General features: G+C 41.1%; 1 protein-coding gene across 1 annotated transcript in view; it reads left to right on the forward strand.

Moving 5' to 3' along the window:
• The window catches only part of Myo95E (Myosin 95E), a 503326-nt gene that overhangs the window by 354407 nt on the left and 122622 nt on the right, over window positions 1-26297 (forward strand). The window contains exon 17 of the mRNA XM_067140340.2: window positions 25142-25291. Coding sequence (XP_066996441.1) covers window positions 25142-25291 — 150 coding nt within the window. The remainder of the gene's footprint in view (window positions 1-25141; window positions 25292-26297) is intronic.

Here is a 26297-nt window from a genome sequence, read left to right on the forward strand (position 1 = left end):
TTTAATTTGAATCTTTTCTTCTAAACTTAATGAATTGAAGGGAGTTTTTAATAAACACTCTACTCGGTTCATCTTATAGTAGACACCCGCTTGTCCACCAAACAATTGAGAATTGCCGCACCACAATAATCACACTTCCATGCATAGCGAAATGAAATGTGAAATAAACCCAGCGCAACGGGCCAGCTTCCTCTGACCCCAAACGACACGATAACTCGCCAGCTAACACTGCCACTCTGACAGGCAGCCAAGGAGGGGATGTAAGCCAGTCAACTTATGCGCCTCTGTGAGAACACGTGAGGAGGCGAGGTGGTTGGGGCCAGCAGAGGCTGGCCCGCTCACATGGAACCAAGGCCATTGATGGTCTATTAGCATTGAATATCATACTCGCTTCATAGAGTTTTTCAATAACTACAAATAATAAATTCCAAAGGATTCCAAAGGTGGGGCCTGGCTCTTCTGGCCCTTATAGTAGATCAACCTCTGGTCCTTCTATTTCCAAAGTAACAGGTTCGATACCAGCTGAGGTTAGTTGCATTTGAGAGTGAAAACTCTGTGCATTGGCTTCTAGTTCGTTAAAGATTTTGGAATGAGAATAAATGTAATAAAGAGTAAAACTGTAGTCAGAAAGTCTTTGCCTTATGCTCTATTTGAAACTTCTTCTTACTTCCATTTCTTTGAATTTATCTATCTCCCATCTCTTCTCACAGTGACTTCCTCTTTGTACATATGGCTCGCTATAGCCATACTCATTCACATTCCTGGAATCATGCCGAGTTTGCCTGTAAGTCGTAATGGACCTTCATCTGGTTGCTTAAAGCTGCTCATCCCAAATAGTTCTACAATAAGGCACTAGCCAGTCTAGACGGACAACCATCATTTTCCCTCTGGGAGGCCACCAAATCCTATGGACTTAATTAATTCTGGTGATAATCATGTAGGGCCCTTCCCACAGCAACTTCCCCTTTGTCCATACAGGTGGCTGTATCCACACTCAGTCACCTTCCTTCAATACTGTCAAGTTCACCTGCAGGTCATAACGGACCTTTGTCTGGTCGCTAACTACCTTCAGGTGTTGGGCATATGCATGGATGTCATTGAGCCGGCCCACCAGTTCCCATGCATAGTCTATGATGGTTGATCCTGCTCTGGGGCTGTGCTGAACATTAAGTCACATTGCAGACATAGCTCCTTTCCAATAACTATGTTGGTGCATTTCATATCTGTCATCTCGTGAGTGGATGCAGGGTAGATCATCAAGAAGAAGGACAGCTTTTCATCCTAATCCCTGTATTGCACTGAGATCGCCTTTCTCAGATGCTCCTTGATGGTCTTCACAAACTACTCTCGTGTTGCCCGATTGCGGGAAGAGAGGTGTCATTCAGGTCTTGCATGCACCAAGATGATGCAGAACATCCCTCATCAATGTTGACTGGAAGTTCTTGCCCTGGTCTCTGTGCAGCTCTCTCAGGACACTACAGTGACAGGAAAAGTTCTTTACTTGGGTATTGGCCACTGTAGATGCTTCCTAATTGGGAATGGCATAGACCTTAGGCCATTTGGTAAAGTAGTCCATGGTTAGAAGCAGGCAGTGATTTCCAGTGTTCATTTAGGGAAATAATCCAGCAGTGTCAATGTCCATCCTCTCGAAGGATTCTCTGACATTTTACTGATACATCTGGCCCCTACTGTGGGTGTGAGGGCCTTGATTTACAGCACAAGTGGCACCATCTTTTGACATGTCCTCAGGTGCACCCAGTAGTAACATTGCCAGACCCAATTCAAGGTCCTGTTGTCCTCAAGATGGTCTGCCATGGTGCCTCTGTGTAGTTTAACCACCACATCTTTCCTTTTTTTTCTGGGAATTATCAGCTGGGCGATCTTTCCCTTGCCGTCGGCCAACTCTGATATATGAGTCAAAAGCCTGCCAGTGTATGCTAGTGACTTCCTGTGTGCTAGTATGCCTTGTACTTGAGCTACATCCCAGTGATGTCCTCCCATGCTGGTCACAGTTGCAACTCAACTTCCCAAAGGATCTATTCAATGTTGTCGTCCGCAAGTTGAATCCTCATCAGGGCAATCCAATATCCAGCCTTCCGCAGCCACAGTTTTCGCAGCTCAGACATCCATTGTACCTACCTGCCTCTCAGTCTTCTGGCAGTGGGTGCAGTTCTCAGGGCATAATCGTATAATCGTATACGATATTAAAGTACTAAATTTTTGTGTTATGATACTTAACTCTTTCCGGTCTAACTGCGAGCTATGCTCGCAGCGGCCGAAATTACGTTCAGGCCGTGCTGCGGGCATAGCCCGTAGTAAGGTTTGACAATTCACTAAAAATCGAGAACGAGCTATGCACGCATTCTGGTGGTTACATCGTGTTACTTCATGTATTAGTTATGAGAGTATTTAAGCAGATGGCAGTATTATATGTCTAAGTCAGAGAAGTTATGATATTTTCGATCAGCATGCATCAGTAGATGTTGTCACGCAGTGAGCTCTAAGACATGGCTTCTTGCGGCAAACATGTGGTTGACGAAAGTGATATTTTCGATATTTTATGATATATTATAAGTTTACGCGCAAATGAACATATTGACATATGAATTCGAAACAACTTCTTACATTCCATTTTGAATAGAGTTTGTTTTACCGCCTAGCGCATGTTCCCGCGTATTTCATATTTGCGTGAATACGTAAGATTGTCTACATATTGGTGACGTTGTCTGTTTAGAAGACTGTATTTTCTCTTTCTGAGAAGTCTTTTGTGGTAAATGGAACAATAATTTTACATTTGAGTAACTTTTGACAAAATTTATCAGTTAAAATAAAATTCATAAGAACTCCCATTTTCATTATTGTAATTATTTTTATATTGTACCCATTATTTTTGTTCTTTTGTAGTTGCAATGCACATTTTATATTAGCAAAATAGGGTAAATATAACAGTATTTCAGTAAACTGTACTTACTTAGTTATCCGTCAGACCTTTCGTCCATTCACAAAACATGGTGTAATATATAAACAATTTAAAATCTCAGGTGATAGTTGATGCAAACAGCGTTTTTCAAAATTAGATGCTCAAACAAGCACAAAGAAAAAAGAATCATTCAAATATCTCCTACAGGTACAGAGATATAATGTTTTAAAAATCCTTAAAAATGCCCAGTCCAGAACGTTTGTTAGGGATATTAAGGCCCAGACTGGAATGGGTTAAGAAGAAGCAGTTTTGATTCCTGCCTGAAAGCTCAGTGACTATACAGTGCCCTGAGGGAAGTGCCAAAAACCTGTTTGGCGATACACTCGAAAAAAGCAAAAAAACAAAATAAAACATCTAACCCTGGGCATAATATAGGCGGGGCATCTGTGATGTGCTGTCAGCTTTTTTATTATGGACACTTGAGTTTTGGCTTTAATTACAAACAAACCAAATGGCCTATTGCAATGTGAGTTTTACCAATGTAGACATTTATAAGTATGAATCTTTGACGAAACTCGTTCCACCTTCAAGTAGGCCTAGAGCTGCCGAAATGCATTATGTCTCCTTCCAATTGTTGTGGACACTCTCTGCTTTATGATTTCCGAGGATTCTCTAAACAATACCACCCGAATGCGATGCTAAGATGGTCTCTTATGGAAGTTCACCGCCGATCGCTTTTCTGGTAGCGTATAGTACTTCCTCAAATTACCACAGTGACGGGATGTTAACACCAAGATCCATAAGTATGCTGTAGCCGTCCTTTTGTGAGATACAGTTTCTTGAAAAACACGTGATCGAGGATTTAGCATTGATGGGACTGAAATTTCTGGACGGTTGATACGGGAAATTGCTTCTTTGAGGAATGGATAATGCAGGATTTTTACAACGTGATTTAATTAGGATGCTCGCGGGACCACGTAATTTGAATTAATAATACAGGAAAATGTAATTTCTGGGAACGTATAATCGAGGTTCTACTTTATAGAGGTTCTACCTTTTCAATACACTATTATTAAGTTGTACCAATATTGAGTTACAACATATTAACTTTGGGACCTGTTTTGACACATTAATAGTGTCATCATCAGCCGATTAAGAAAACAGGGCAAAAGGACTAAATCATAAACAATTATGAACACACAAATATAAGATGTTATTCACGTTATTCACGTCTTATATTTGTGTGTTTATAATTGCTTATGATTTAGTCCTTTTGCCCTGTTCTCTTAATCGGCTGATGATGACACTATAAATGTTTTGAAACCAGTCCCAAAGTTAATATGTTGTAACTTAATATTGGCACAACTTACGAGTGTAATGAAAAGTTGGAACCTCTATATTTTCTTCTTAGTATTGTGTTCATCTCTAAGCAGTGCTCACTTAGGAATATATACGTACAGGGAAAACTACTTGTCTGATGGTAATGAAATGTTTATATGTTATAACCACATGTATTTATAGTGTAATATTAAAGTTAAAATTTTTTCAACCACCCCAAACACAGTTGTTATAATTTTTCTAAAGCAACTCTTTCTCAGCCCACGATAAACATACTGCAGTACACTTGGGCTTGTTTTGAAGCTCTCAGTCGTGGTTGTCAGAAACTACAACTGCTGTAACCATACAGTGTGGTACCGAATTTGTGAAGAATAATATTGAAGGGAGGTTTTATGCATGCCAGACCGTGTGATTAACATCAAACCAGGTGGTGAAATCGAGCGCAGTGTTGCTGTGTACACTTGCCCCGGGCAGTAGTGAAACTGAATGCCCGTGACCTTGGTTTGTCCGCAAGCTATTTTCAGTTGTCCTACGTTCTCTATGTTGGTCACGTCACTTCAAGATGCCTCTGAGACCGCCGTTATCAGAGGGTGAACTTGCAATGATTTTGAGTTCTATTTGTTTCTTTCAAAGTGAGGGGGAAGGGGGGAGTAGGGGACAAGAGGTTCCCTGTGTTCCAGAAAGTGGCAGATTGTCTTGGATTATTGCTGTCGTCCATGAAGAGAGTAGGAGCCACTTCAAAGGAAAATGATGGAAATACGGTGTACGTCATCCAGGTCAAGAAAGAAACAGTGTGTGAGACCGTGGCATCCGAAAATCCACCTCGATGATTTTACTTTGGGCACAATACGAAGAAATATACACGATTTTTATATGATTAAGGTATTTCCCCAATTAAAAGCCTCTGCAAGAAACTGTTATAAAATATGGCAGATTTTCCTGAAATGTCAATTTCTGTGCTTTTGAAAGTAGTTAAAAGCTTGGGATTCTGATTAAAAAAACTAAACAGAAAACAAGTGCTAATGGAATAATCTGTACAGAGGATACATTCGGCAAATTTATGGATAGCGTGGAGGGTTCAAAACACTGTCTGGAGCTGGGAAATACATCATAATTTTACACATCGGAAGTGAAGAAGGATTTCTCGACGGTGCAGAACTTTGTTTTATTGGCAAGAAAGAGAGTGGTGATCACCACAATGAGATAAACTCAACTCATTATGAAGAATGGTTCATGAAAGTCCTGAGTTCATTGCCTGAAAGGTCGGCTGTCATTATAGATCAAGCTCTATAAATACACTGGTAGATCTTTCAACTAAAAACCTGAACATGTCATAGCTGAAACCTGAAATTATATCTTGGATAACATCAAAGAATATTTCACTACCACCTGGAGTTGACAGTTATAACAAATTAACTAAATCAGAGCTGATTGTCCTTGCCAGACCTTATTTTCAAACACCGGTAAAGAAGGTGAAACGATTGACTAAACGACTTCGACCAGATGTACGGTACAGCTTGTTTGGTTACCAGTGGCTCATTGTGAGCTTAATCCAATCAAACTCATTTGGTCTTACGTAAAAGGGAAAATAGCCAAAACAAATGTGGCTAACACATTAGAAAATGGGAGAGGTATGGAAGCAATTAACACTTTATGCTGAGAAGCCTTACGTACCATGACTCCTGAACTCTGGAAACAATGTATTAAACACACTAAGAAAATTGAAGACCACTACTGGGAGAAAGATGGAGTGTCTGAAAATGTCCCTTATTTTGGGCCAGTCATAATCAACATGAATGACAGCAGCACCGGTTCATTGGAATACAGTGATTTTTCAGAAAAAGAAAATTGACAGAATAATATTGTAAATATATATAGATAAGAATGTAAATAACCCTTGGAAAAATTGTGCAGTGTGATATTTCTAAATTAGGAAGCCAACCATTTTTAAACCTGCCATTGAAGATCCAAAGCCCTTATGAAAAAAGGTGATGGGAAGTGGAATTTATAAAAGGAAATAAAATTAAAGGTTGAAAGTAATCGAAAAGCTGTGTTCGTTGCACGCGTGATTACTACTGAACGCAGCAACACTATGCCCGATTTCACCACTCGGCCTGCTGTTAATCGCACGGTCCAGGGTACACAAAACCTCCTTTCAATATTAAACCAAACCAAACCCCTTGGCACTACAGCCCTTGAAGGTCCTTGGCCTACCAAGTGACTGCTGCTCAGCCCGAAGGCCTGCAGATTATGAGGTGTCGTGTGGTCAGCACGACAAATCCTCTCGGCCGTTATTCTTGGCTTCCTAGACCGGGTCCTTTCAATATTACTCTTCATAAATTCAGTACCACACTATATGATTACAGTGGTTGTAGTTTCTGATAACCATGACTGAGTGCTTCAAAACAAGCCCAAGCTTCTTGTTGTTTGCTTATCGTTGGCTGAGAAAGAGTTGCTTAAGAAAAATGAAAAGAATTTATTTTGGGGTGGTTGAAAAAATTGTACCTTGAGTATTACACTACAAGTACATGTGGTTATAACATATAAATATTTCATTACCATCAGACAAGTAGTTTTCCCTGTACATATTACTAAGTGAGTGCTTCCTAGAGAAGAAGCAAAACTCGTACAATATTCACTACAACTGCAAATAAAAAATATTTAAAGAACTTCAAAAACAAAGTGTATTATATACCCTAATACAGAATTAAACAAGGAAAATATAGGTATAACTCACTTTACAATAGGCTTTTCAGTTCATTTTTAATTAAAGCCTAAACTCGAGTGTCCATAATAAAAAATCCGACAGTAGTGTTTCCTTCCCTGTCGCTGTTGTTTGGTGAAATCATATTCCTGCAGATGTTGCATCCACCAAGCAGTCTGAGCCTCCACATTTTTAAAATTCAGGAGCCACTTCCAGGCAAGAATGGTATGTGTGAAGATAGAACTGCTGATCATATAGGTGAGGTATTCCAGCATCTTGATGATGGCCTGTAGTTCAAGGCAGGTCATGGAGTAGTTCCTCTGAGCCTTGGATAACATTTTTCTGTTGTATGCTATTACCATTTGAGATCTGTTACTCCGGTTTTCGTCCAGGTCAGGTCATGTCTGAATAACAGGCACAGAAAACAGAAAAACGCATTCCTCGAATCACAGCCACACAACCACTCGTATATTGTATACACCCCTGGCTGTAATCTGTGTTGATATTCGCGCCCTTGTTCTAGTTGTAAATGAGGTGTTGGTTGACCGAGTGTCTTTATCTCCATTTTTTCCATTAGGGTCAGTTGGGAAAAAGGTCTACTTAAAATATTACTCACAGAATTCATTGTATGTAGCCTACAGGTTAATCATACATATGTGATATACCTTATGTAACTCTCCATAGCGATTCTATATATCCACACACAACACACGATAGATTTACTTTTCTACACCATACTAAATATTTGACACCACACTAAATATTACGAGATAGGATACTGACTTATTTCATTAACCAGTATAACATGTTTATCAGACCACAGATGACAGACTTGGAACATGAACTTGAAATGGATGTTCTGCTCGGTGCCATAAGCCATCAAGTATTTTCGGAATCGTAGTGGGGTGGCTTCGGCATTGACCTAATCTCCCATTCAGTGCATGTTAAAAAGTAGTTCTACACATGCGTGAATGAAAATTACCTAAGAAAGAGTCGACAGCTAAGGGCACAGGGCCAGCATGACCGGCCAGCAAAGAGCCCGCCGGAGGAAGCAAAGTATGTGTCTGATGATGACCCTGATGCACTAGCTGCATGAGGCGCCTAATATCAAAACTGAATGTATCAGCATTCAAATTGTCAGTACTTGTAAAACCATATATTAACAGTTACTTAGTTGGAGGGGCATGGGCCACCACTGCCCTTCCTATAAGTGAATATTTGCCCCAATTTGTCCTCTTGAATTCCAGTTTTATCTTCATATTGTGACCTTTCCTAGTTTTAAAGACACAACTCAAACTTATTCGTGTACTAATTCCATTCCATGCCATCTCTCCACTGACAGCCTGGAAAATGACCACTTAGTCAAGCAGCTCATCTCCTTTCCTCCAAGTCTTCCCAGCCCAAACTTTGCAACATTTTTGTAACGCTACTCTTTTGTCAGAAATCGGCCAGAATAAATCAAGCTGCTTTTCTTTGGATTTTTTCCAGTTCTTGAATCTAGTAATCCTGGTGAGGGTCCCATACACTGGAACCATACTCTAGTTGGGGTCTTACGAGAGACTTATATGTCTTCTCTCTTATATCCTTACTACAACCCCTAAATACCCTCATAACCATGTGCAGAGATCTCTGTACCCTGTATTTACAATCCCATTTATGTAATCACCCCAATGAAGATCTTTCCTTATATTAACACCTATGTACTTACAATGATTCCCAAAAGGAACTTGCACCCCATCAATGCAGTAATTAAAACTGAGAGGACTTTTCCTATTTGTGAAACTCACATTCTGACTTTCAACCCCGTTTATCATCATACCATTGCCTATTATCCATCTCACAACATTATTCATGGCAAACAATATACGAGTTCATTATCCTTTCATCAAAAATGGCATCTAACTGTCCTCAAATTCCATGCCTAAGCTTGTTAATTACAATGGTTTTTCATGAGACCTAAACCAAATATTCATTATCCAGATGTAGTATCAATCAACAGCATTAAAATTCCAGTAACAATTTCTAAGAACTGTCATCATGTAATCCTCCTTTCTTTAACATTTTTTCTTACAGTTGTATGTTTTTACTTTCCTTTCGAGATATGATTCCTCTCCTTGCGAAATCACAAACATCATGTCAAATAATAAAAAGTATCGCTAAAAACTATCTAGACTTTAGAGGAGAATGTCAAGCAAAATACATACACATCATCCTCCTCCTTTCCCCTTATACAGCTCCTGCCGGGTCTGTGCATTTATTGATTTCTTCTTCTTCTTCTTCTTCTTGCGTTCTGGCCTTCTAAGGACCACGTTACAATTGGATGGTGTTATGCATCACTTGACCAAGCGCCAAAAGTAGATTTTGAGATATTGACACAAACGCAAAATCCTTTGTATTAATTCATATTTCCTTTTAAATGTCAGGCATTATATAGCAAAATGAAGATAAGAACATAAATTTTCTTCTTAATGTATTCAATTTAGGGATATTTGAAGTATATCGTCGTAATCTGAAAAAATGGCGCTTGGTCACTTGATGCTTTATTGCGCTTACAGTAATTTTTGTTTTGCATCACTTCACCAACAAATAAAATTGTCATTTAGTGTTAGATTTGACTTTTAAAAATTCAGTGCAGTGTAAAATATGGTACCTGTTAACTGATTGTATTGCTTATTTAAGTACAGGATTGAATTATACATAACAGCATACAACATAACATAGAAAAATCATTAATTTTAGAATATACAGTAATAGAGATATTACACTGCTACCGAGCTCGATAGCTGCAGTCACTTAAGTGCGGCCAGTATCCAGTATTCAGGAGATAGTAGATTCGATCCCCACTATCGGCAGCCCTGAAAATAGTTTTCCGTGGTTTCCCATTTGCACACCAGGCAAATGCTGGGGCTGCACCTTAATTAAGGCCACAGCCGCTTCGTTCCCACTCCTAGCTCTTTCCTGTCCCATCGTCGCCATAAGACGTATCTCTGTCTGTGCGACGCAACTAGCAAAAGAATACCCTGCTAGATCATAATATTAAGGCGTCATAAACACACAGTTTCTCCAAGTGTAATATAATGAAGGATTTTAAGAATTTTCAAGTTCAAAATCCATATTTCCACAATCAAACCCATCTATATCATCGTCTATTCTAGGATCACTAAACAAGACCTTATAGAAAGGCATCATTGAGAGAGTGCAGGTCGTTCAGTTTTGCTCCTGAAACTGGTTTTGCATTGGGCCATAACAGAGTGAGCAGACCATGTAGAGCTGATCCATTTTCATTCTGAAGCCGCGACCAACAGTAGATTTCTTCAACTTCAGCAGTACATTCTGCATCAAAGTGCATTTTGCTAAAAGGTTTTTTTCTTCAACTGTATTTCTCTCACATGCAGCCAGTTTACCTTCTCACTGTGTGCCTGCTTCCTGTTTAAAATGTGCTTATCCAGATGAACTGTACTATGAAACTGTACTATGAAAATCCGGTCCAGTCATTCTGTCCACAACAAGCACATTCTAATTTCGGCACATCTTCATTACATTTATGTAGGCGGTGCTGAAATTTGAAAGCACGTTCTACATCTCCAAAGTCGCTGTCGTTAGGGAGCAAGCTATGGCCTGAAAATAAAAATACTTGTGTAATCTTTTCAAAGGTAGGACGTTGTTCAAAAACTGTTTTCAGAAGTAGAACAATCTTTATATTACGATTCTGGCCTCCGCAAAAATCTGACCACAATATGACTTTTTTGGCGTTGTGCATGTTTTCCATGAGATGCTTGTACAAGCAGGATCCAACCTCCTGAGCCCCTCGTCCTGCTTTTCCTTCCAACAAGGCATAACAATGATCTTTATTATCTTTCCCACTATGAATCCTTAACCACAACTGGGCTTGTAAAAAACCACATCTGTGGGAATACGGGACAATGTCAGTGCTTTTTCAAGGCCAAAACAAAACCTTTCCATTTTTTCACCTAACTTTGATTTTTCCATATCGGAGGATTTTAGGTTCCGGGCGTATGCCGCAGGGAAGAAAACCTGTGCAGGAATCTTCCACGCGGGAATTGACATTTAGCATCACACGACCAAGCGACTGCACGCTTGCTGTGTGGTCATTTGATGCGTAATTCAGACTCAGAAATGGTGGTTGGTCACTTGATGCAAAACTTCAATTTAATGATTGAGAGGTTGGCGTTTGGTCAAAATTCATTTCCCGCGAAATCATATTGAGAATTAAAGTCCGAACAATAATCTATGTAAAGTTTACACCTTTAGCTACCAGATGGTGCAATAATCTAAAAAAATCCATTTTGGCGCTTGGTCAATTGATGCATAACACCATCCAATTTCAGTTCTTCCTCCTTAGTTCTTTCCTTTTCTTCCAGTATTCTTTCATCGTTTCACTGTGCTTCTTTTTCCTGTCTTCAGTCCACTTTGTGCCTGTTTCCTTTTCCTTCCTCCCGTGGAATCCTTCCATTACCATATCTGAAGTACTTATTTGATTATTGTTTGGTTGGAGGAGCTATACCAGATGAATGGAGAGTTGCTATAGTAGCCCCTGTGTATAAAGGAAAGGGTGATAGACATAAAGCTGAAAATTACAGGCCGGTAAGTTTGACATGCATTGTATGTAAGCTTTGGGAAGGCATTCTTTCTGATTATATTAGACATGTTTGTCAAATTAATAACTGGTTCAATAGAAGGCAATTCGGTTTTAGGAAAGGTTATTCCACTGAAGCTCAACTTGTAGGATTCCAGCAAGATATAGCAGATATCTTGGATTCTGGAGGTCAAATGGACTGTATCGCGATTGACCTGTCTAAAGCATTTGATAGGGTGGATCATGGGAGACTACTGCCAAAAATGAGTGCAACGGGAAAAGTAGACAAAAGAGTGACTGAATGGGTTGCTATATTTCTAGAAAATAGATCTCAGAGAATTAGAATAGGTGAAGCTTTATCTGACCCTGTAATAATTAAGAGGGGAATTCCTCAAGGCAGTATTATCGGACCTTTATGTTTTCTTATATATATAAATGATATGAGTAAAGGAGTGGAATCGGAGGTAAGGCTTTTTGCGGATGATGTTATTCTCTATAGAGTGATAAATAAGTTACAAGATTGTGAGCAACTGCAACGTGACCTCGAAAATGTTGTGAGATGGACAGCAGGCAATGGTATGTTGATAAACGGGGTTAAAAGTCAGGCTGTGAGTTTCACAAATAGGAAAAGTCCTCTCAGTTTTAATTATTGCGTTGATGGGGTAAAAGTTCCTTTTGGGGATCGTTGTAAGTATCTAGGTGTTAATATAAGGAAAGATCTTCATTGGGTTAATCACATAAATGGGATTGTAAATAAAGGGTACAGATCTCTGCACATGGTTATGAGGGTGTTTAGGGGTTGTAGTAAGGATGTAAAAGAGAGGGCATATAAGTCTCTGGTAATACCTCAACTAGAGTATGGTTCCAGTGTATGGGACCCTCACCAGGATTACCTTATTCAAGAACTGGAAAAAATCCAAAGAAAAGCAGCTCGATTTGTTCTGGGTGATTTCCGACAAAAGAGTAGCGTTACAAAAATGTTGCAATGTTTGGGTTGGGAAGAATTGAGAGAAAGAAGAAGAGCTGCTCGACTAAGTGGTATGTATAATACAGATGTTGATTCCCATAGAGAATTTAAAATATTTGTCCCAAATGAGTAAATTTATAATACCAATATAATGGTCCATTATTGGACATTATAAACTTTCCAGCTAACTCATTCTTGGTTGCCTGCATTTCGCACTCGTGTGCTAAGTTAGGCTCATCAGTTGGGACTTAGCACACCACCCAAGACGCAAGGCTAGTGCATACCGTGGAGGAAGGAAAGGAAGGAAACGTAAGTTATTTCATTCCCGCCGCGAGTGCGGCGGGCGAGCCATCAGCCGAACTAGCGGCTCTTGGGCCTTGCGAATGAGAAAGGGAGAGTGAGATTAACAAAATCTAGCGGGTATGTTATGCACATACGTAAAATAATATGTAGAATGTCCCAGCGCAGAAGGGTACAATTGAAACAGAAATTAGTGAAAGTCCTGCAGCATTGCTTACATTGCACTACTATAACGTAAAATAAACAGAATTGGCATGCAGCTCTTCTTACGCTGCAATGTTAACTCTAGACATAACGAAAAAGGAGGAAATTAGAAGAGAGTGTTCAGTTGTCCTTCGGAGTACGTCGGTAGCAAGTGCGATAAAATCGCACAAAAGAAACCATAGAGACGTAGCGAATAATAATGCACGTGAAAGACACTTTATTGCACTCGGTAAAAACAATCATTGAGGGCGCTTGTGGCGCTGGATCGTCGAGGGTGGACAAGAGGAGCAGTACCGCACCCAGGAGCATCGGGAAAACAAAACACGAGTGGACAGTTTACAGTTCGGTTGAAAGGTTTAGTAAGGAGCAGGAGGGTAATGTTGTAATAGGAGGTAGTAGAGGGTGGTTGTGATGTTAGTAATGGAGGTAGCGAGAAGACGAAGAAGGTCTAGGATCGGGAGGGGCGACAGGAAAGTTGGGGGTTGGGGAGCAGGTAGGTAAACCGATTGCGGGGGTGGGGGTGGGTGGCGGGTCCGGTCGAGGACGACGAGGAGAATTGATGGGAGGTGAGCCCACAGTTCGGGGTGGGGAGCGAGAATGTTCCACGCGGTAGTGCCGACGACGGATGCAGACACCAGAGGTGATCAGTTTGTGGACGTCTTCATCGGATGGGAGTCGGAGGCGTACCATAAACGTTGGGCCAGCATTGTTGTAGATACGGAACACTCGAAGTGCCGGAATGCCTACCATGTGGAGTTCCCCCAATATGTCCTGTTCCGTGATGGTAGGGTCGATGCCACGAAGGACGCAGCTCGAAGACGGAGGCCGGTGAAGAACTGCGGCAGCGGCGGACTCTCCTTGGGAAGCTGGCTGAGCAGTGACGGTGGCAGCTGTGGTGGTGATAGGGGGCTGTTGGGGACTGGGCAATGTGACGGATGGTGTGAGGGCAGGGGTGGACATGATGGGAGAGGGGTGGCTAATTGTAGGAGGAAGAGTGGAAGTACTCGGGAGGGTAAGTGCAGAATGGGTGGAAGTGGTAGTAGTAGTAGTGAGGGTGGTCGTTACAGAGGTGGGGAGCGGTGGGAAATGCTGAAGTGTGCGAGGGGGACATAGATAAATGCTGGGAAGTTCGCCGGGGTCAGAGCGCAACTGTTGAAGGATGAACTCAGGAGTAGGAACCACCTTATAAAGCCGTCCGTTGATGTTTACTCCACTGGTTTGGAGGGCTGTCGTGTCGACGTGATCAAAGAATTGCACCACGATCTGCGTTGACATGTCATTAGTGGTGCGATCATGTAGCCGCCTGACTGCTCGGATGGGAAGAACGTTGAAAAGCTGATTTTCGTCGATAGCGGGGTCCACACCAAGAATAAGATGAAAAGTCATGGTGAATAGCGAAGGCGACAGCCAACGAGGCGTCTGCCCGTTTAATTATGCTTGGGCCGACTGAGTGTGCGCAGAGAAGAGGGCCACCCAGCCGAAAAAAGTGTGGACGTGTGAAGGATATATTGATCGGCGATCCTTGACACCGTCTCCCCTCCCGGAACTACTACGATTGTTCTCTCTACTACTAGTCACCCGTCTCCTATTATGTCTACTACTGCCACCACCTCCCCTCCTACCTCCCTACCTTATCATCCTTTGCCCCCTATACCAGTTTTGTTGATACTTCGGTTTTTGCTTCACCAGGCCAGACTGCTGCTTCTCCCGCTCACCAACAGTCTCCCACTCACAGTTGTGTAATTCGTGGCCTGGACCCTACCATCTCTGACCAGGTTATCTTGCAAGAACTGTGTCTGGCCGGCATCTCCGTTCACCGGGCGTTCCGGATCTACAATGAAGATGGCCCGACCTATATGGTCCGCCTTCAACTCACCTCAGCCGCTGAAGTGGACCGTCTCGTCAACGATGGAGTTCTCTTCCACAGGCGGACATATCGTGTGGAACGTTCCCGTTCCCCCCCCACCCCGTCCTATCCTCCCACCCCCAACTGATCCTTTTCCTCAACAGTCCTCAACACCCCCTCTCACCCCTCCTTCACCAGCAGTTAATTCCTTTCCCTCACAACCAACCACCATCCTTCTGCCTCTCCAGATGTTAGACCTTCTTCGTCTCTATGCAACTTCTCTCACCAATATGACCACTACCCTCTATTACCTTCTCTTACAGCATTACCCTAATCCGTACCCCCCTCTCTTCCTCCAACCCACCACTTTACCATCTCCATTCATGTAACTTATTACATTGTTCAAGCACTTGTAGCCACTCTCTGAATTCACTGTTCTCATTTGCGCGCCCGAGATACGTTGTCATATAAATAAATTTTTCCTCCCATCTCCCCTGGTGTTCGCTGGGGTCCTGCCCGGGTGGGGTGCGTTGCGGGTCGCCCCTGAGCCCCGGCTTGTTCTCACGGTGTCCTCGAGCCTCTTCCATTACAATTTTCTTTTCCGGTATGTACGACACATACAGCTATAATATAATTTTCTCAATTTTTCCTTTCCACTTGGCCTAAGAGCTACTAGTTTAGCTGTGGCCCGCCCACCTCAGTTGCAGGTGGGAATGAAATAACTTTTAGATGATGATGATGCCTCCACGGTATGCACTAGCCTTGCGTCTTGGGTGGTGTGCTAAGTCCCAACTGATGAGCCTAACTTAGCACACGAGGGCGAAATGCAGGCAACCAAGAATGAGATAACTGGAAAATTTATAATGTCCAATAACGGACCATTATATTGGTATTATAAGTGGTATGTTCCGAGCTGTCAGCGGAGGGATGGCATGGAATGACATTAGTAGACAAATAAGTTTGAATGGCATTTATAAAAGTAGGAAAGATCACAATATGAAGATAAAGTTGGAATTCAAGAGGACAAACTGAGGCAAATATTCATTTATAGGAAGGGGAGTTAGGGATTGGAATAACTTACCAAGGGAGATGTTCAATAAATTTCCAATTTCTTTGAAATCATTTAGGAAAAGGCTAGGAAAGCAACAGATAGGGAATCTGCCACCTGGGCGACTGCCCTAAATGCAGATCAGGATTGATTGATTGATTGATTGATCGATGGATCGATTGATCAATTGATTGATTGATTGATTGATTGATTGATTGATTGATTGATTGATTGATTGATTGATTGATTGATTGATTGATTGATTGATTGATTGATTGATTGATTGATTGATTGATTGATTGTAAGACTTTCTTCCTAAAAATCTTTCTTTCCAATAATTCTTCTTCTCGTATGTTGTTCCTTTCCAGGTCTTTCTTGACTTCTTGATTCCAGGTGGTAGTTGATTTCTTTTCCCAAAGGTACTTGAAGATTCGTTTAGTTAGTCTATTGTCATCCATTCTGTAAATGTGTCCAAGAAATAACAATCTCCTTTTTCTTATTGTTTCTGATATGTTTTCTATGTTCTGGTAAATTTCATTGTTACTTCTTAATTTCCAAAACTCTGAAATTCTTAGAGGACCTAATATTTTCCTTATAATTCTTCTTTCTAATATTTCTAATTTATCAAGCTTGTAGTTCAGTGCTAGACATTTGCTGGCATAAAGGCATTCTGGTTTCACTACTGTGTTGTAGTGCTTTATTTTAAGTTTTCTTGATAAGCACTTTTTGTTATAAGTATTCTTAGTTATACCGTACACTCTTTCTATCTTTTGTATCCTCTCCTCTATAGCAGATTTTTCTAAACTATTTTCTTGAATTGTCTCACCCAAATATTTGAATTTCTTTACCTTTTCTATTTGACCAATATTATTTTGACCAATGTTGGCTGTCTTTTCAAGGAGATTGACTTGCATTGCTGCATCTGTAAGGCTTTCTGAAAGTATGGCATCGTCGCCATAAGACCTATCTGTGTCGGTGCGACATAAAGCCCCTAGCAAAAAAAAAAAAAAAAAAAGAAAAGTATGGCAAAGTCATCTGCAAATGCTAGGCAATTTATTGCAACACCTTTGTTCTTCCCCAGCATGAGTGGCAATATTTTGGATTCTTTCAGTTTTTCATTCCAAATTCTTACAATTTTCTCCATGACACAATTGAAAAGGAGTGGAGATAGACCATCACCCTGCCTGACACCTGTATTTATTTTGAAAGGTCGAGATATTTCACCCATACATTTTATTTATTTATTTATTTTTTATTTACTCATTCATTCATTCATTCATTCATTCGTGCATTCACTCATTCACGAAGTACAAGATACAGCTACACTGTGTACATTTCACTTGTACTGTCAACAAACTAATTAACAAATATATTCACAATAAAATATAACAAACATAACATAAGATAACAAGATCAGGTACACAGCCTACTAATAACAATTGTCCAAATCGAAAAACATGGGAAAGTCGATGTTCATAGCCAAGTCGTTGTGGGTCAAGATGGCAGTATAACCACTTCATATCAGCTTATCCTTAAGACATTATTTACACCCCGCTGGAATATAGGGTACTTTTACTTGGTGCTTTATCAAGCACTAGTCTCCTATTAATGATGTTAAAGAGAGCTGGGAGGTGGATTAGAAAAGAGCATTGAAGTATTGAGTGCTGAGTGTGGAGAATGTGGAGAAATTCTTTGACTCTGGTAGTGCGTGAAGGAACACGGAGAGAGATGAGTGAGACAAGATATTTGGAGTGGTAGTGCTCATTTAAGATCCCATGAAGGAAACTCAGGTCAGCTGCCTGTTGCCTGATGTGCAGTAGTGACACATTTATTACCCTTAATACCTGCTGCGTAGACAGATTTCTGAGCTTGGCCTTTCTGTTCCTTACAGTTGTAACAAAGAAGGACCCTGCTCTGTCTAACTGGTTAATATTGGAGGCGGAGGCTGTCGTCTAAATCAGAGAGCAGTACTGTAGTTTAAGAAAGGTTGAATGATCGTGAGGAAGAAGTGGCGAAGAACAGTGGTATCAGAAATATCTGTCAAGTGGTAGAGAATGCCTAGTAATTTCACAGCCTTGGTTGTGTACCACATTTACTTGTGTATTGTCCAGCTCCGTGGCTAAATGGTTAGTGGTCTGCCCTTTCGTCACAGGGGTCCCGGGTTTGATTCCCAGTAGGGTTGAGAATTTTGACCATAATTGGTTAGTTTTGCTGGCACGGGGCTGGGTATATGTGTTGTCTTCATCATAATGTCATCCTCATCACATGCAGGTGGCCTGTGGGTGTCAAATCAAAGACCAGCATCTGGCGAGCCATACTTGTCCTCGGACACTCCCAGCACTAAAAGCCATTTCATTTTTTTTTTTTTACTTGTGTATTAGAGCCCCTCGCGTATTAGACCCCCTGACTTTTTGAGACAAAGAAAATGAAAAAATACATCTCGCATATAAGACCCCCCCACCAACGTAATTTGTCAGAGAAGAAAAACGATTCCACTTTGAAGCAGGTACAAGCTTTACTGCAGCTCCGATGACATCACACACATTTGTGAATAGTTTTGTCCGTACGACCAGCACAATGAAAACAAATCGAAGTCATGCGGTGCATCTGTGTTTCGTAGTTAAGAAATGTCCGCCTCCATAGCGTAGGCCTACTGCAGCTCTGTTGACATTGCACAAATAGGTGAATAGTTTTGTGGCCGACCTGCGCATTGCAAGCACACATCAGTCATGCTATGTCTGTTTTTTTTTTTGTAGTTAAGAATGTCCGCAAGCATAATAGTTAGCACAATTAGCTGCCATTGTCGGGCGTAAAAATTATAGGCCTACATGCAGCTCCCGTCCATTGGGGGCTCATCTAAAAGGAGCTGCACCATCTCGGGATGAGGAAACGAGTTTACTTAATAACAGGCGAGATCATTAACAAAGTAATTGTTTAATATCTCATAACTCAGGTCAATACAGCCTACGTTATTTTTGAGAAAAGTAGGTTCAAAATGTGATAAAAACAATCCAGTCATAATCTAATAAATAATAATAATAATAATAATAATAATAATAATAATAATATTGATTTTACGTCCCGATTAACTACTTTATGATTTTCGGAGACACCAAACAAAACATACTATGTGTTAATAAAAAAACAGTGGAGGCAACGAACATACAAGATTAAACATTATGATAATAAAATGCATTACTGCCACACCTGTCATATCTTCTCCGCATAGGCCATGAAGGCCCTTGGAGGGGTGGAAGGTAAAGGCTTCCACCATCCATAACCTCAGCACTTGGTGGGGCAGAGTGGTTAGTGGTACGCCCGGCCGCCCTTGCCCCCAGGAATTAACCTGGTACTCATTTTTGGTGTAGGCTGCGTGAACCTCAGGGCCATGTGCACCTCTGGAAGTGGAAATCTTGTTTCTTAAAATTCTCGACTTCGTGACGGGTAATCAAACCCATGTCCTCCCAGGTGAACCCAGCACACCTTTACCATCTTGGCCAGACTGCCCCTGCCACACCTGTAGATATCCATAAATGTGGCAAGTTTTCCTGTTATTTATTTTTATTCCTTCCGTCGTGGAACTTCCGGCACTACCTGGACACTTGATGGCATACGTAACCGAAACAATGCAGTCTCTCTTATCTCAATTACAGCTGTTCAGGTAAATCCTGATATGATAAATGTAGAGAAGAAGCATGAAATATACTCGAATATAAAGGTCTGGCTTTCAGTAGCCACAGTTATCCAAAGATTGCTTCCAGTCACTATGTATTACATTCGAAAATACAACTCGTAACATACGCTAGTTATCAGCTGGTGGGTTGGCACGCTTTCTGCAGCACATCTTTATTCGGAAGGGGCGGCTTCTGCTGCACATACTACACCAATTGGGAATAACAGAGACCATCTCCAGAAACCATTTGCGAACAGATTCTCACTGTTTGGATTTTATAGTCCGAAGCTATTTTTAAAAGTAAAAAAAAAAAAAAAAGACGGGATCTCGAATAGGTCTACTCTCAATGGCAGTGAAGATGGTGTCATTTGGAATGATGACATGCTGATAGCAGGGAAGTTGGTGGCACAAGACGATGATAATTCAAATGAAAACAGTGATCAGGTTTACTGTGTGGTAGGCCTACTGCTCAACTGACAGAGATAAATGACTGGCCATTACGTTCTTTTGTATTAATATTCCATAATGCGATACCCTTATCCCTTTTCTCTACGATGTCGAGTATGAAGTGAGATGAATCTTTGTAGCGAGTTTTTACAACCGGATGCCCTTACTGACGTCAACCTCATCAGAGGAGTCAATGAGATAAAACGAATGACGTGATATAAGAGTAACTAAAACTGACCATATTTACTTTATATGTAGGCCTAGAAGTCATATGTTCACCATTTATTCTTTCTAAATTTAGAAATACTGCCTTCCAACAAAATTAGCCAGTAAAACTCAGAATACATTCATAGGTTTTTTAAAGAATAGTGTTGAATGTTTACATGTAGGCCCTACAATTTATAGCTCTTTATAGCCTAGAAGAATGTGTTCACTGCACAAAATTTGAGGTTATTGCAAATTGGACCTCCCATTATGTTTTTGGCTGTAAAAGTGGAAAAAAGGGGGTCTTTTACGCGAGTAAATATGGTATATTGTGTGTGGTTCTCGAATTGTAATTTCATATAGAATTTTTTTTTTTTTTTTTCATTTTTTGCAAGTTGCTTTATGCCGCACCGACACAGGCAGGTCTTATGGCGACGATGGGACAGGAAGGAGCTAGGAGTGGGAAGGATGCAGCCGTGGCCTTAAATGGGTACATCCCCAGCATTTGCCTGGTGTGAAAATGGGAAACGACGGAAAACCATCTTCAGGGCTGCCGACAGTGGGGTTCGAACCCACTATTTCCCGATTACTGGATACTGATTCATACTCATTCGGAACAAATGTTTCAGATTCCCTATGGGAATTAACATGTATATCATCTACTGGATACTGGCCGCAATTAAGCAACTGCAGCTATCGAGCTCGATCGTATAGAATATTACACCTAAGTAATGCTATTGCATAATTATGGAAATGGGCTTGTTGAGTAGGTAATATGATGTTAGTAGGGGAGATTTATGTAGGGTTATTGTCATGTGGCTGTATTTTTGTGGATTGGTGATAAATTTCCATGTACGGCACCAGTTCGAGAAGACGATAAGCAAATACTTTAGAAGAGCCGCATCTGCTGGATTCCTGATCTCCATAAATATCTTGCAGTCATCAGCAAAGAGTAGGGTATTTGCTCTGTTTTGTGGGTTTGGATGGCAGATTGTCCATAAACAAGGAAAACAGCAAAGGACCAAGAGTACTGCCTTGTGGGAACCAGAGGTGACTGGTAACCATGAGGATGATGTGCCTGATATTACCACTCTTTGCCAATAGTTATGTAGGAAGCCAGCAGGGATAGAAGACTGCCATATATATTAAATTATTCAGAGAGTTTATGCAGCAGCAGAATGTTGTCTACAGAAGCAAAGGCTTTCAAAATGTCTACCTACGTAGCAGCTGTGGTTTAGCTGCAATCTCATGTGATGCAAAACTATGCAGAGTGGCCAGGTTTGTTAGACAAGAGCCACATGATAGGAAACCATGCTGATTAGTTGAGATATAGGGTGAGGTGAATGCGAGGAGACACTGGTGTATAATTTTTTCAAAGATAAAGAATAGTGTGGGGAGAATAGAAATTGGTCAGTAAGACGAAACATTAAATTTGCTGCCTGATTGAGTAGTGGGTCAGTATTTGCCTATTTCCAGGTCATAGGAAAATAGCTCATGGTGAAACATCTGTTAAATAATTTAGAGGGAGGGCCTGCAAAGGCTGCTGGCAATATTTTTCAAGATAAGAGGATCTATAGTGTCATGACCGATAGCATTATTGGTACGAAGAATTTGAAGAAGGTTATGAACTTCACTTGGTGTGGTAGTTACGCTCAAAAGGATTCTGTTTGAAACTGTACCTATGGGTGGGAGCGGTTGTTTTTCTGAGGGAGGGTAGAAGTTGGAGAAGAAATACCTGTTGAACAGTTCATTGCGATCGGTGCCATATGATGATGTATCGTTGTGCTTCGCGCTGACAGGAATCCACTCTGTCCTTCTCCTTGTGTTGATGAGATTCCAGTAACACTTGGGGTTGCTCCGGACATTTTCAGTAATTGTGTCTGTGTGTCTTATAGTCTCTTCTGACCATAAACTTTGTTTGGCGGTGGATGTTAATGAATGTATTGAGAGTGTGTGGGTTAGGGAAATCTTTCCAGAGGCTCCAAGCCCTCTTATTATTATTTAGTATCAGTCTGGTCTCTTGTGATATCCAGTGCTGATATTTGCTGGATGTAGCCTGTTGTGCAGGATGAAGTCTTTCAGCTTGCAGCCAGTCATACAGCAGGTCATGAGCCGATTTGATATCAGCTGTTTTGAGAAGGCATTCCCAGGGCATGACAAATTACAGGCCAGTTGGCATGGCACCAGATGTAGGTAGGGCGAGAGGATGTCCTGCTGTGAGGCTTTGAAGCAGGTTGGGATAGGAGGAATGTAGCATCAAGAGACTAGTGGTCGCAGAGGAAAAGGTTTCTACCTGGGGTTATTGTTTTAAGTTCTAATGAGGAGAGCATGAGGTCCAGGGTGCTGGTTCCACAGGTTGAGTATATATTAAACTGTTTCAATCCAAGGCCATTAATGTGTTACAGTTGATAGCTGATGAATGTGCCCCAAATGCTTATGCATGACACAACTAGGTCTCACTTAAATGACTCATAACTTGTACATATTCTGACTCCATATTAACTATAAGTGTAAGGGGCAGTCAAATGTAAACTGAACACCCACCGTAACACATATTCCGTGTGAAAGGTGGCAACACTATTGTTATGTATCAATACTGCCATCACTGTGGTAGGAGAACTGTGTAGTGACAACTCACAGGTGCATGCAGTTGTTGGGTTATGTCTTTATTGGTGCGCGGTCTGGTCTAGTGTGTTCGTCCAGCTGTAGAAATGGAGGCAAGGAAAGAAGAGCAGTACGCGAAACTCATTGTCGCATGTCGGCTGTGTATGGCGAACAATGAATGTCCATGGCGAATGTGCATGAGTGGCATAGGAGATTCTTAAAAGGGCACACATCATTGCAGGACGATGCGTGGCGATGACAGGCCCATCACTCCTGATGTGATAGGGTGGATTGATGGCCTTATCTAGGAAAACCAACGAGTCGTGGAGGAAGAAATTCATGTTCAGGTTGGCATTAGCCATGACTCCGTGCATTCCATTATCAAAAATCACTTGCATTTCTGCAAAATTTGCATACAGTAGGTTTTGCATCAACTGACAGATGGACAAAAGATTGATTGAATGGCATCATGTCTGAATCATCTGTAGCGGAAGAGGAAGAGTGTGCGTTTCTGTCCCGTATTGTCACAGGGAACGAAACGTGGTGCCACAATTTCAAGCCCAAGAGCAAACGGCAAAGCCAACAATGGAAAATTGCAATTATTCCCCACCAAAGAAATCCAAAGCTGTTCACACAAGTTCCGGTAAAGTCATGAAATAAATAATTTTGTGTGACTATTTCTAGCCGAGAGCAGCCCTTGTAAGGCAGACCGTCTGATGAGGGTGGGCGGCATCTGCCATGTGTAGGTAACTGCGTGTTATTGTGGTGGAGGATAGTGTCATGTGGTGAGTTGCAAGGATGTTTGGGACAGCACAAACACCCAGCCTCCCGGGCCATTGGAGTTAACCAATGAAGATTAAAATCCCCGACCCAGCCGGGAATCAAACCCAGGGCCCTCTGAACCGAAGGCCAGTATGCTGACCATTCAGCCAACGAGTTGGACGGTAAAGTCAATGATCTTATTCTTTGACTGCAGGGGCCTTCTGCTTTGTCGACTTCCTCGAGCGCAGAACTATAATCAATGTGCAGCACTATGAAGACACTTTGTAGAAACTGCGATGCACCATAAAGTTAAAATGCCCTGGAATGCTGTCGGATGGAGTCATCCTGTTGAATGGCTGAGAAATGTGTCAGTAAAGCAGACTTGCATCCGGAAGAATACCTCCATGACTGTCAGGACGAAACTAAGTTTGGTGCAAACTCTCATCTTCCCCATCACAATATATGTGCAGAAACTTGGGCTATGAAGATGGCAGGTCACTGCAGGGTCAATGCCTTGGAATTGTGGTGCTACAGAAGGCTGTTAGGAATACCATGGATGGCACACCATACCGACAAGTTGATCCTGGGATAACTCGGTGTGAAAGAAAGATTGTTGACCCTCGTGAGCCAACAGCTTTTTAAATACTCTGGGTACTTTGCCAAGTGACCAGAGGCAATGGAAAAAATTGATCATCAAGACAGCCAAAGATCCGGAGAACATGTACCATCATGATGGACAAACCAGTTCAAGAGTCTGACCAGAGAGAGCCTGCAAAATGCGATTCACCACAGTCAGGACAGGGAATCCTGAAGGAGAACTGTCAGTATGTTTTTGCATCATGTGCACAAGTAATATACTTGCATAATTATTTTCTTTATATCCTTACATTGGGTTATAACATGAGAGAGAGACATAGAGAGAGAGAGAGGGGGGGGGGGGGAAGGGAATTATGTTTATGTTTTGTAATGCATTTAGATACCTGTGGCATCCGGCTCCATGGCTAAATGGTTTAGCGGGCTGGCCTTTGGTCACAGGGGTTCCGGGTGCGATTCCCGGCAGGGTCGGGAATTTTAACCATCATTGGTTAATTTCTCTGGCACGGGGGCTGAGTCGCCTGTGGGCGTCAAATCAAAAGAACTGCATCTGGCGAGCCGAACATGTCCTCGGACACTCCCAGCACTAAAAGCCATACGCAATTTCATTTCATACCTGTGGTACACACATCTGTAATACCACACTTAGAAACTTTACTCCTCTTCATCATCAACTTTAAATTTAATGTTATTGCATGTTACACCTCTACCCAAACTAAGGCTACTTAAGAATCAGAAGAGTGCAGAAATGATCATAAAATTTATTACAGAACTTTCCCTGTTTTTATTCACTCTAGAATCTGGGTATTTTTAGTATCCTAACTCACAAATTATTTTTAAACCAAGTATTGTGTCTTTTAAAACCATCTTATGTCATTCATGTGTGTTAATATTGATTTATACACCATACTGAAGGATGTTTGTTTGTTAAAGGTGTATGAACTGGAAGAGTTCCGAAGAGTAAGATTAGAGGATTTGGCAGTCTTATTGCAGAAAGTGTGGCGAGGTTATCGTGAAAGAAAAGCTTTCTTATTGAAGAAAAGAAGTCAGATCATCATTGCGTCAGCCTGGAGAAGTTGGAGAGTAAGTGCCTAGGTGAACATCTGTCTCTAAAAGTCTATGAATTTAAGGAATGGGAATATGCAATTATACTGCTTGTGTTTATGTAGGAACATCACGTAATTTTTTTTTTTTGTTGGTAAAATTAAATTGGATGAATTGTATTAAATATCAGTACTAGGTATCAGATTGAATTAACATTCAGATCTTTCATTCTTTAGCTTATTAATAAGGATGGTTTCCTGCATCAAGTAATTATTCAGCATATAATGCGGTCTTAGAAACCCATCTGCGACAGAACACTTCTGTCTCTCAAACATTCATAGAGGGACAATACAGTATTTGTCATTTCCTAAGACTTGTAGACTCATTTGAGACTCAAATGAGAAGCCTCCCAGTTTATAATATTGCATAACGGGAAAGCCAACAATGGAAACATCGCAGTTATCCCTCGCCAAAGAAATCCAAAGCTGTTCACACAAGTTCCTGTAAAGTCATGATGACCTTATTCTTTGACTGCAGGGGCCCTCTGCTTTGTTGACTTCCTCGAGCGTGGAACCACAATCAATGTGCAGCACTATGAAGACACTTTGCAGAAACTGCAAGCCTATCATTTCTATAAGTATGGGCTAGGTATTTAGTTTAGTTAGGGAAGTAGCTGTGTTTGAGGCAAGTTATGTTGAGCCAGAAAATGTTATAAAAATCCATTCCATTTGCCATTCTTCTCTTGGGTTCAACCTAAACATTTCATAAATTTTACTGGAATATTGGACTTTTGTAATCACGTTTTAATCTCATAAAATGTCACTACCACAGCTAAAGCCAAAATAAAATATAACATAAATTCATTGTGATTCAGGGTGCAGTATTACATATTATTAATATCATTAGATATCCTCTTGATTGACAGCCAAAAAGACTAAGAAAGTGCAAATAATTTTTCCTTCATAGATTTGTATATAAATAGTCCATTTATCTTCTCATTCATGCTGATAATGAACATCATCATCAGAGAAATCAACATTGCTCC

The sequence above is a fragment of the Anabrus simplex genome, chromosome 1 (genome assembly GCF_040414725.1).
Source record: "Anabrus simplex isolate iqAnaSimp1 chromosome 1, ASM4041472v1, whole genome shotgun sequence".
Taxonomy (NCBI): domain Eukaryota; kingdom Metazoa; phylum Arthropoda; class Insecta; order Orthoptera; family Tettigoniidae; genus Anabrus; species Anabrus simplex.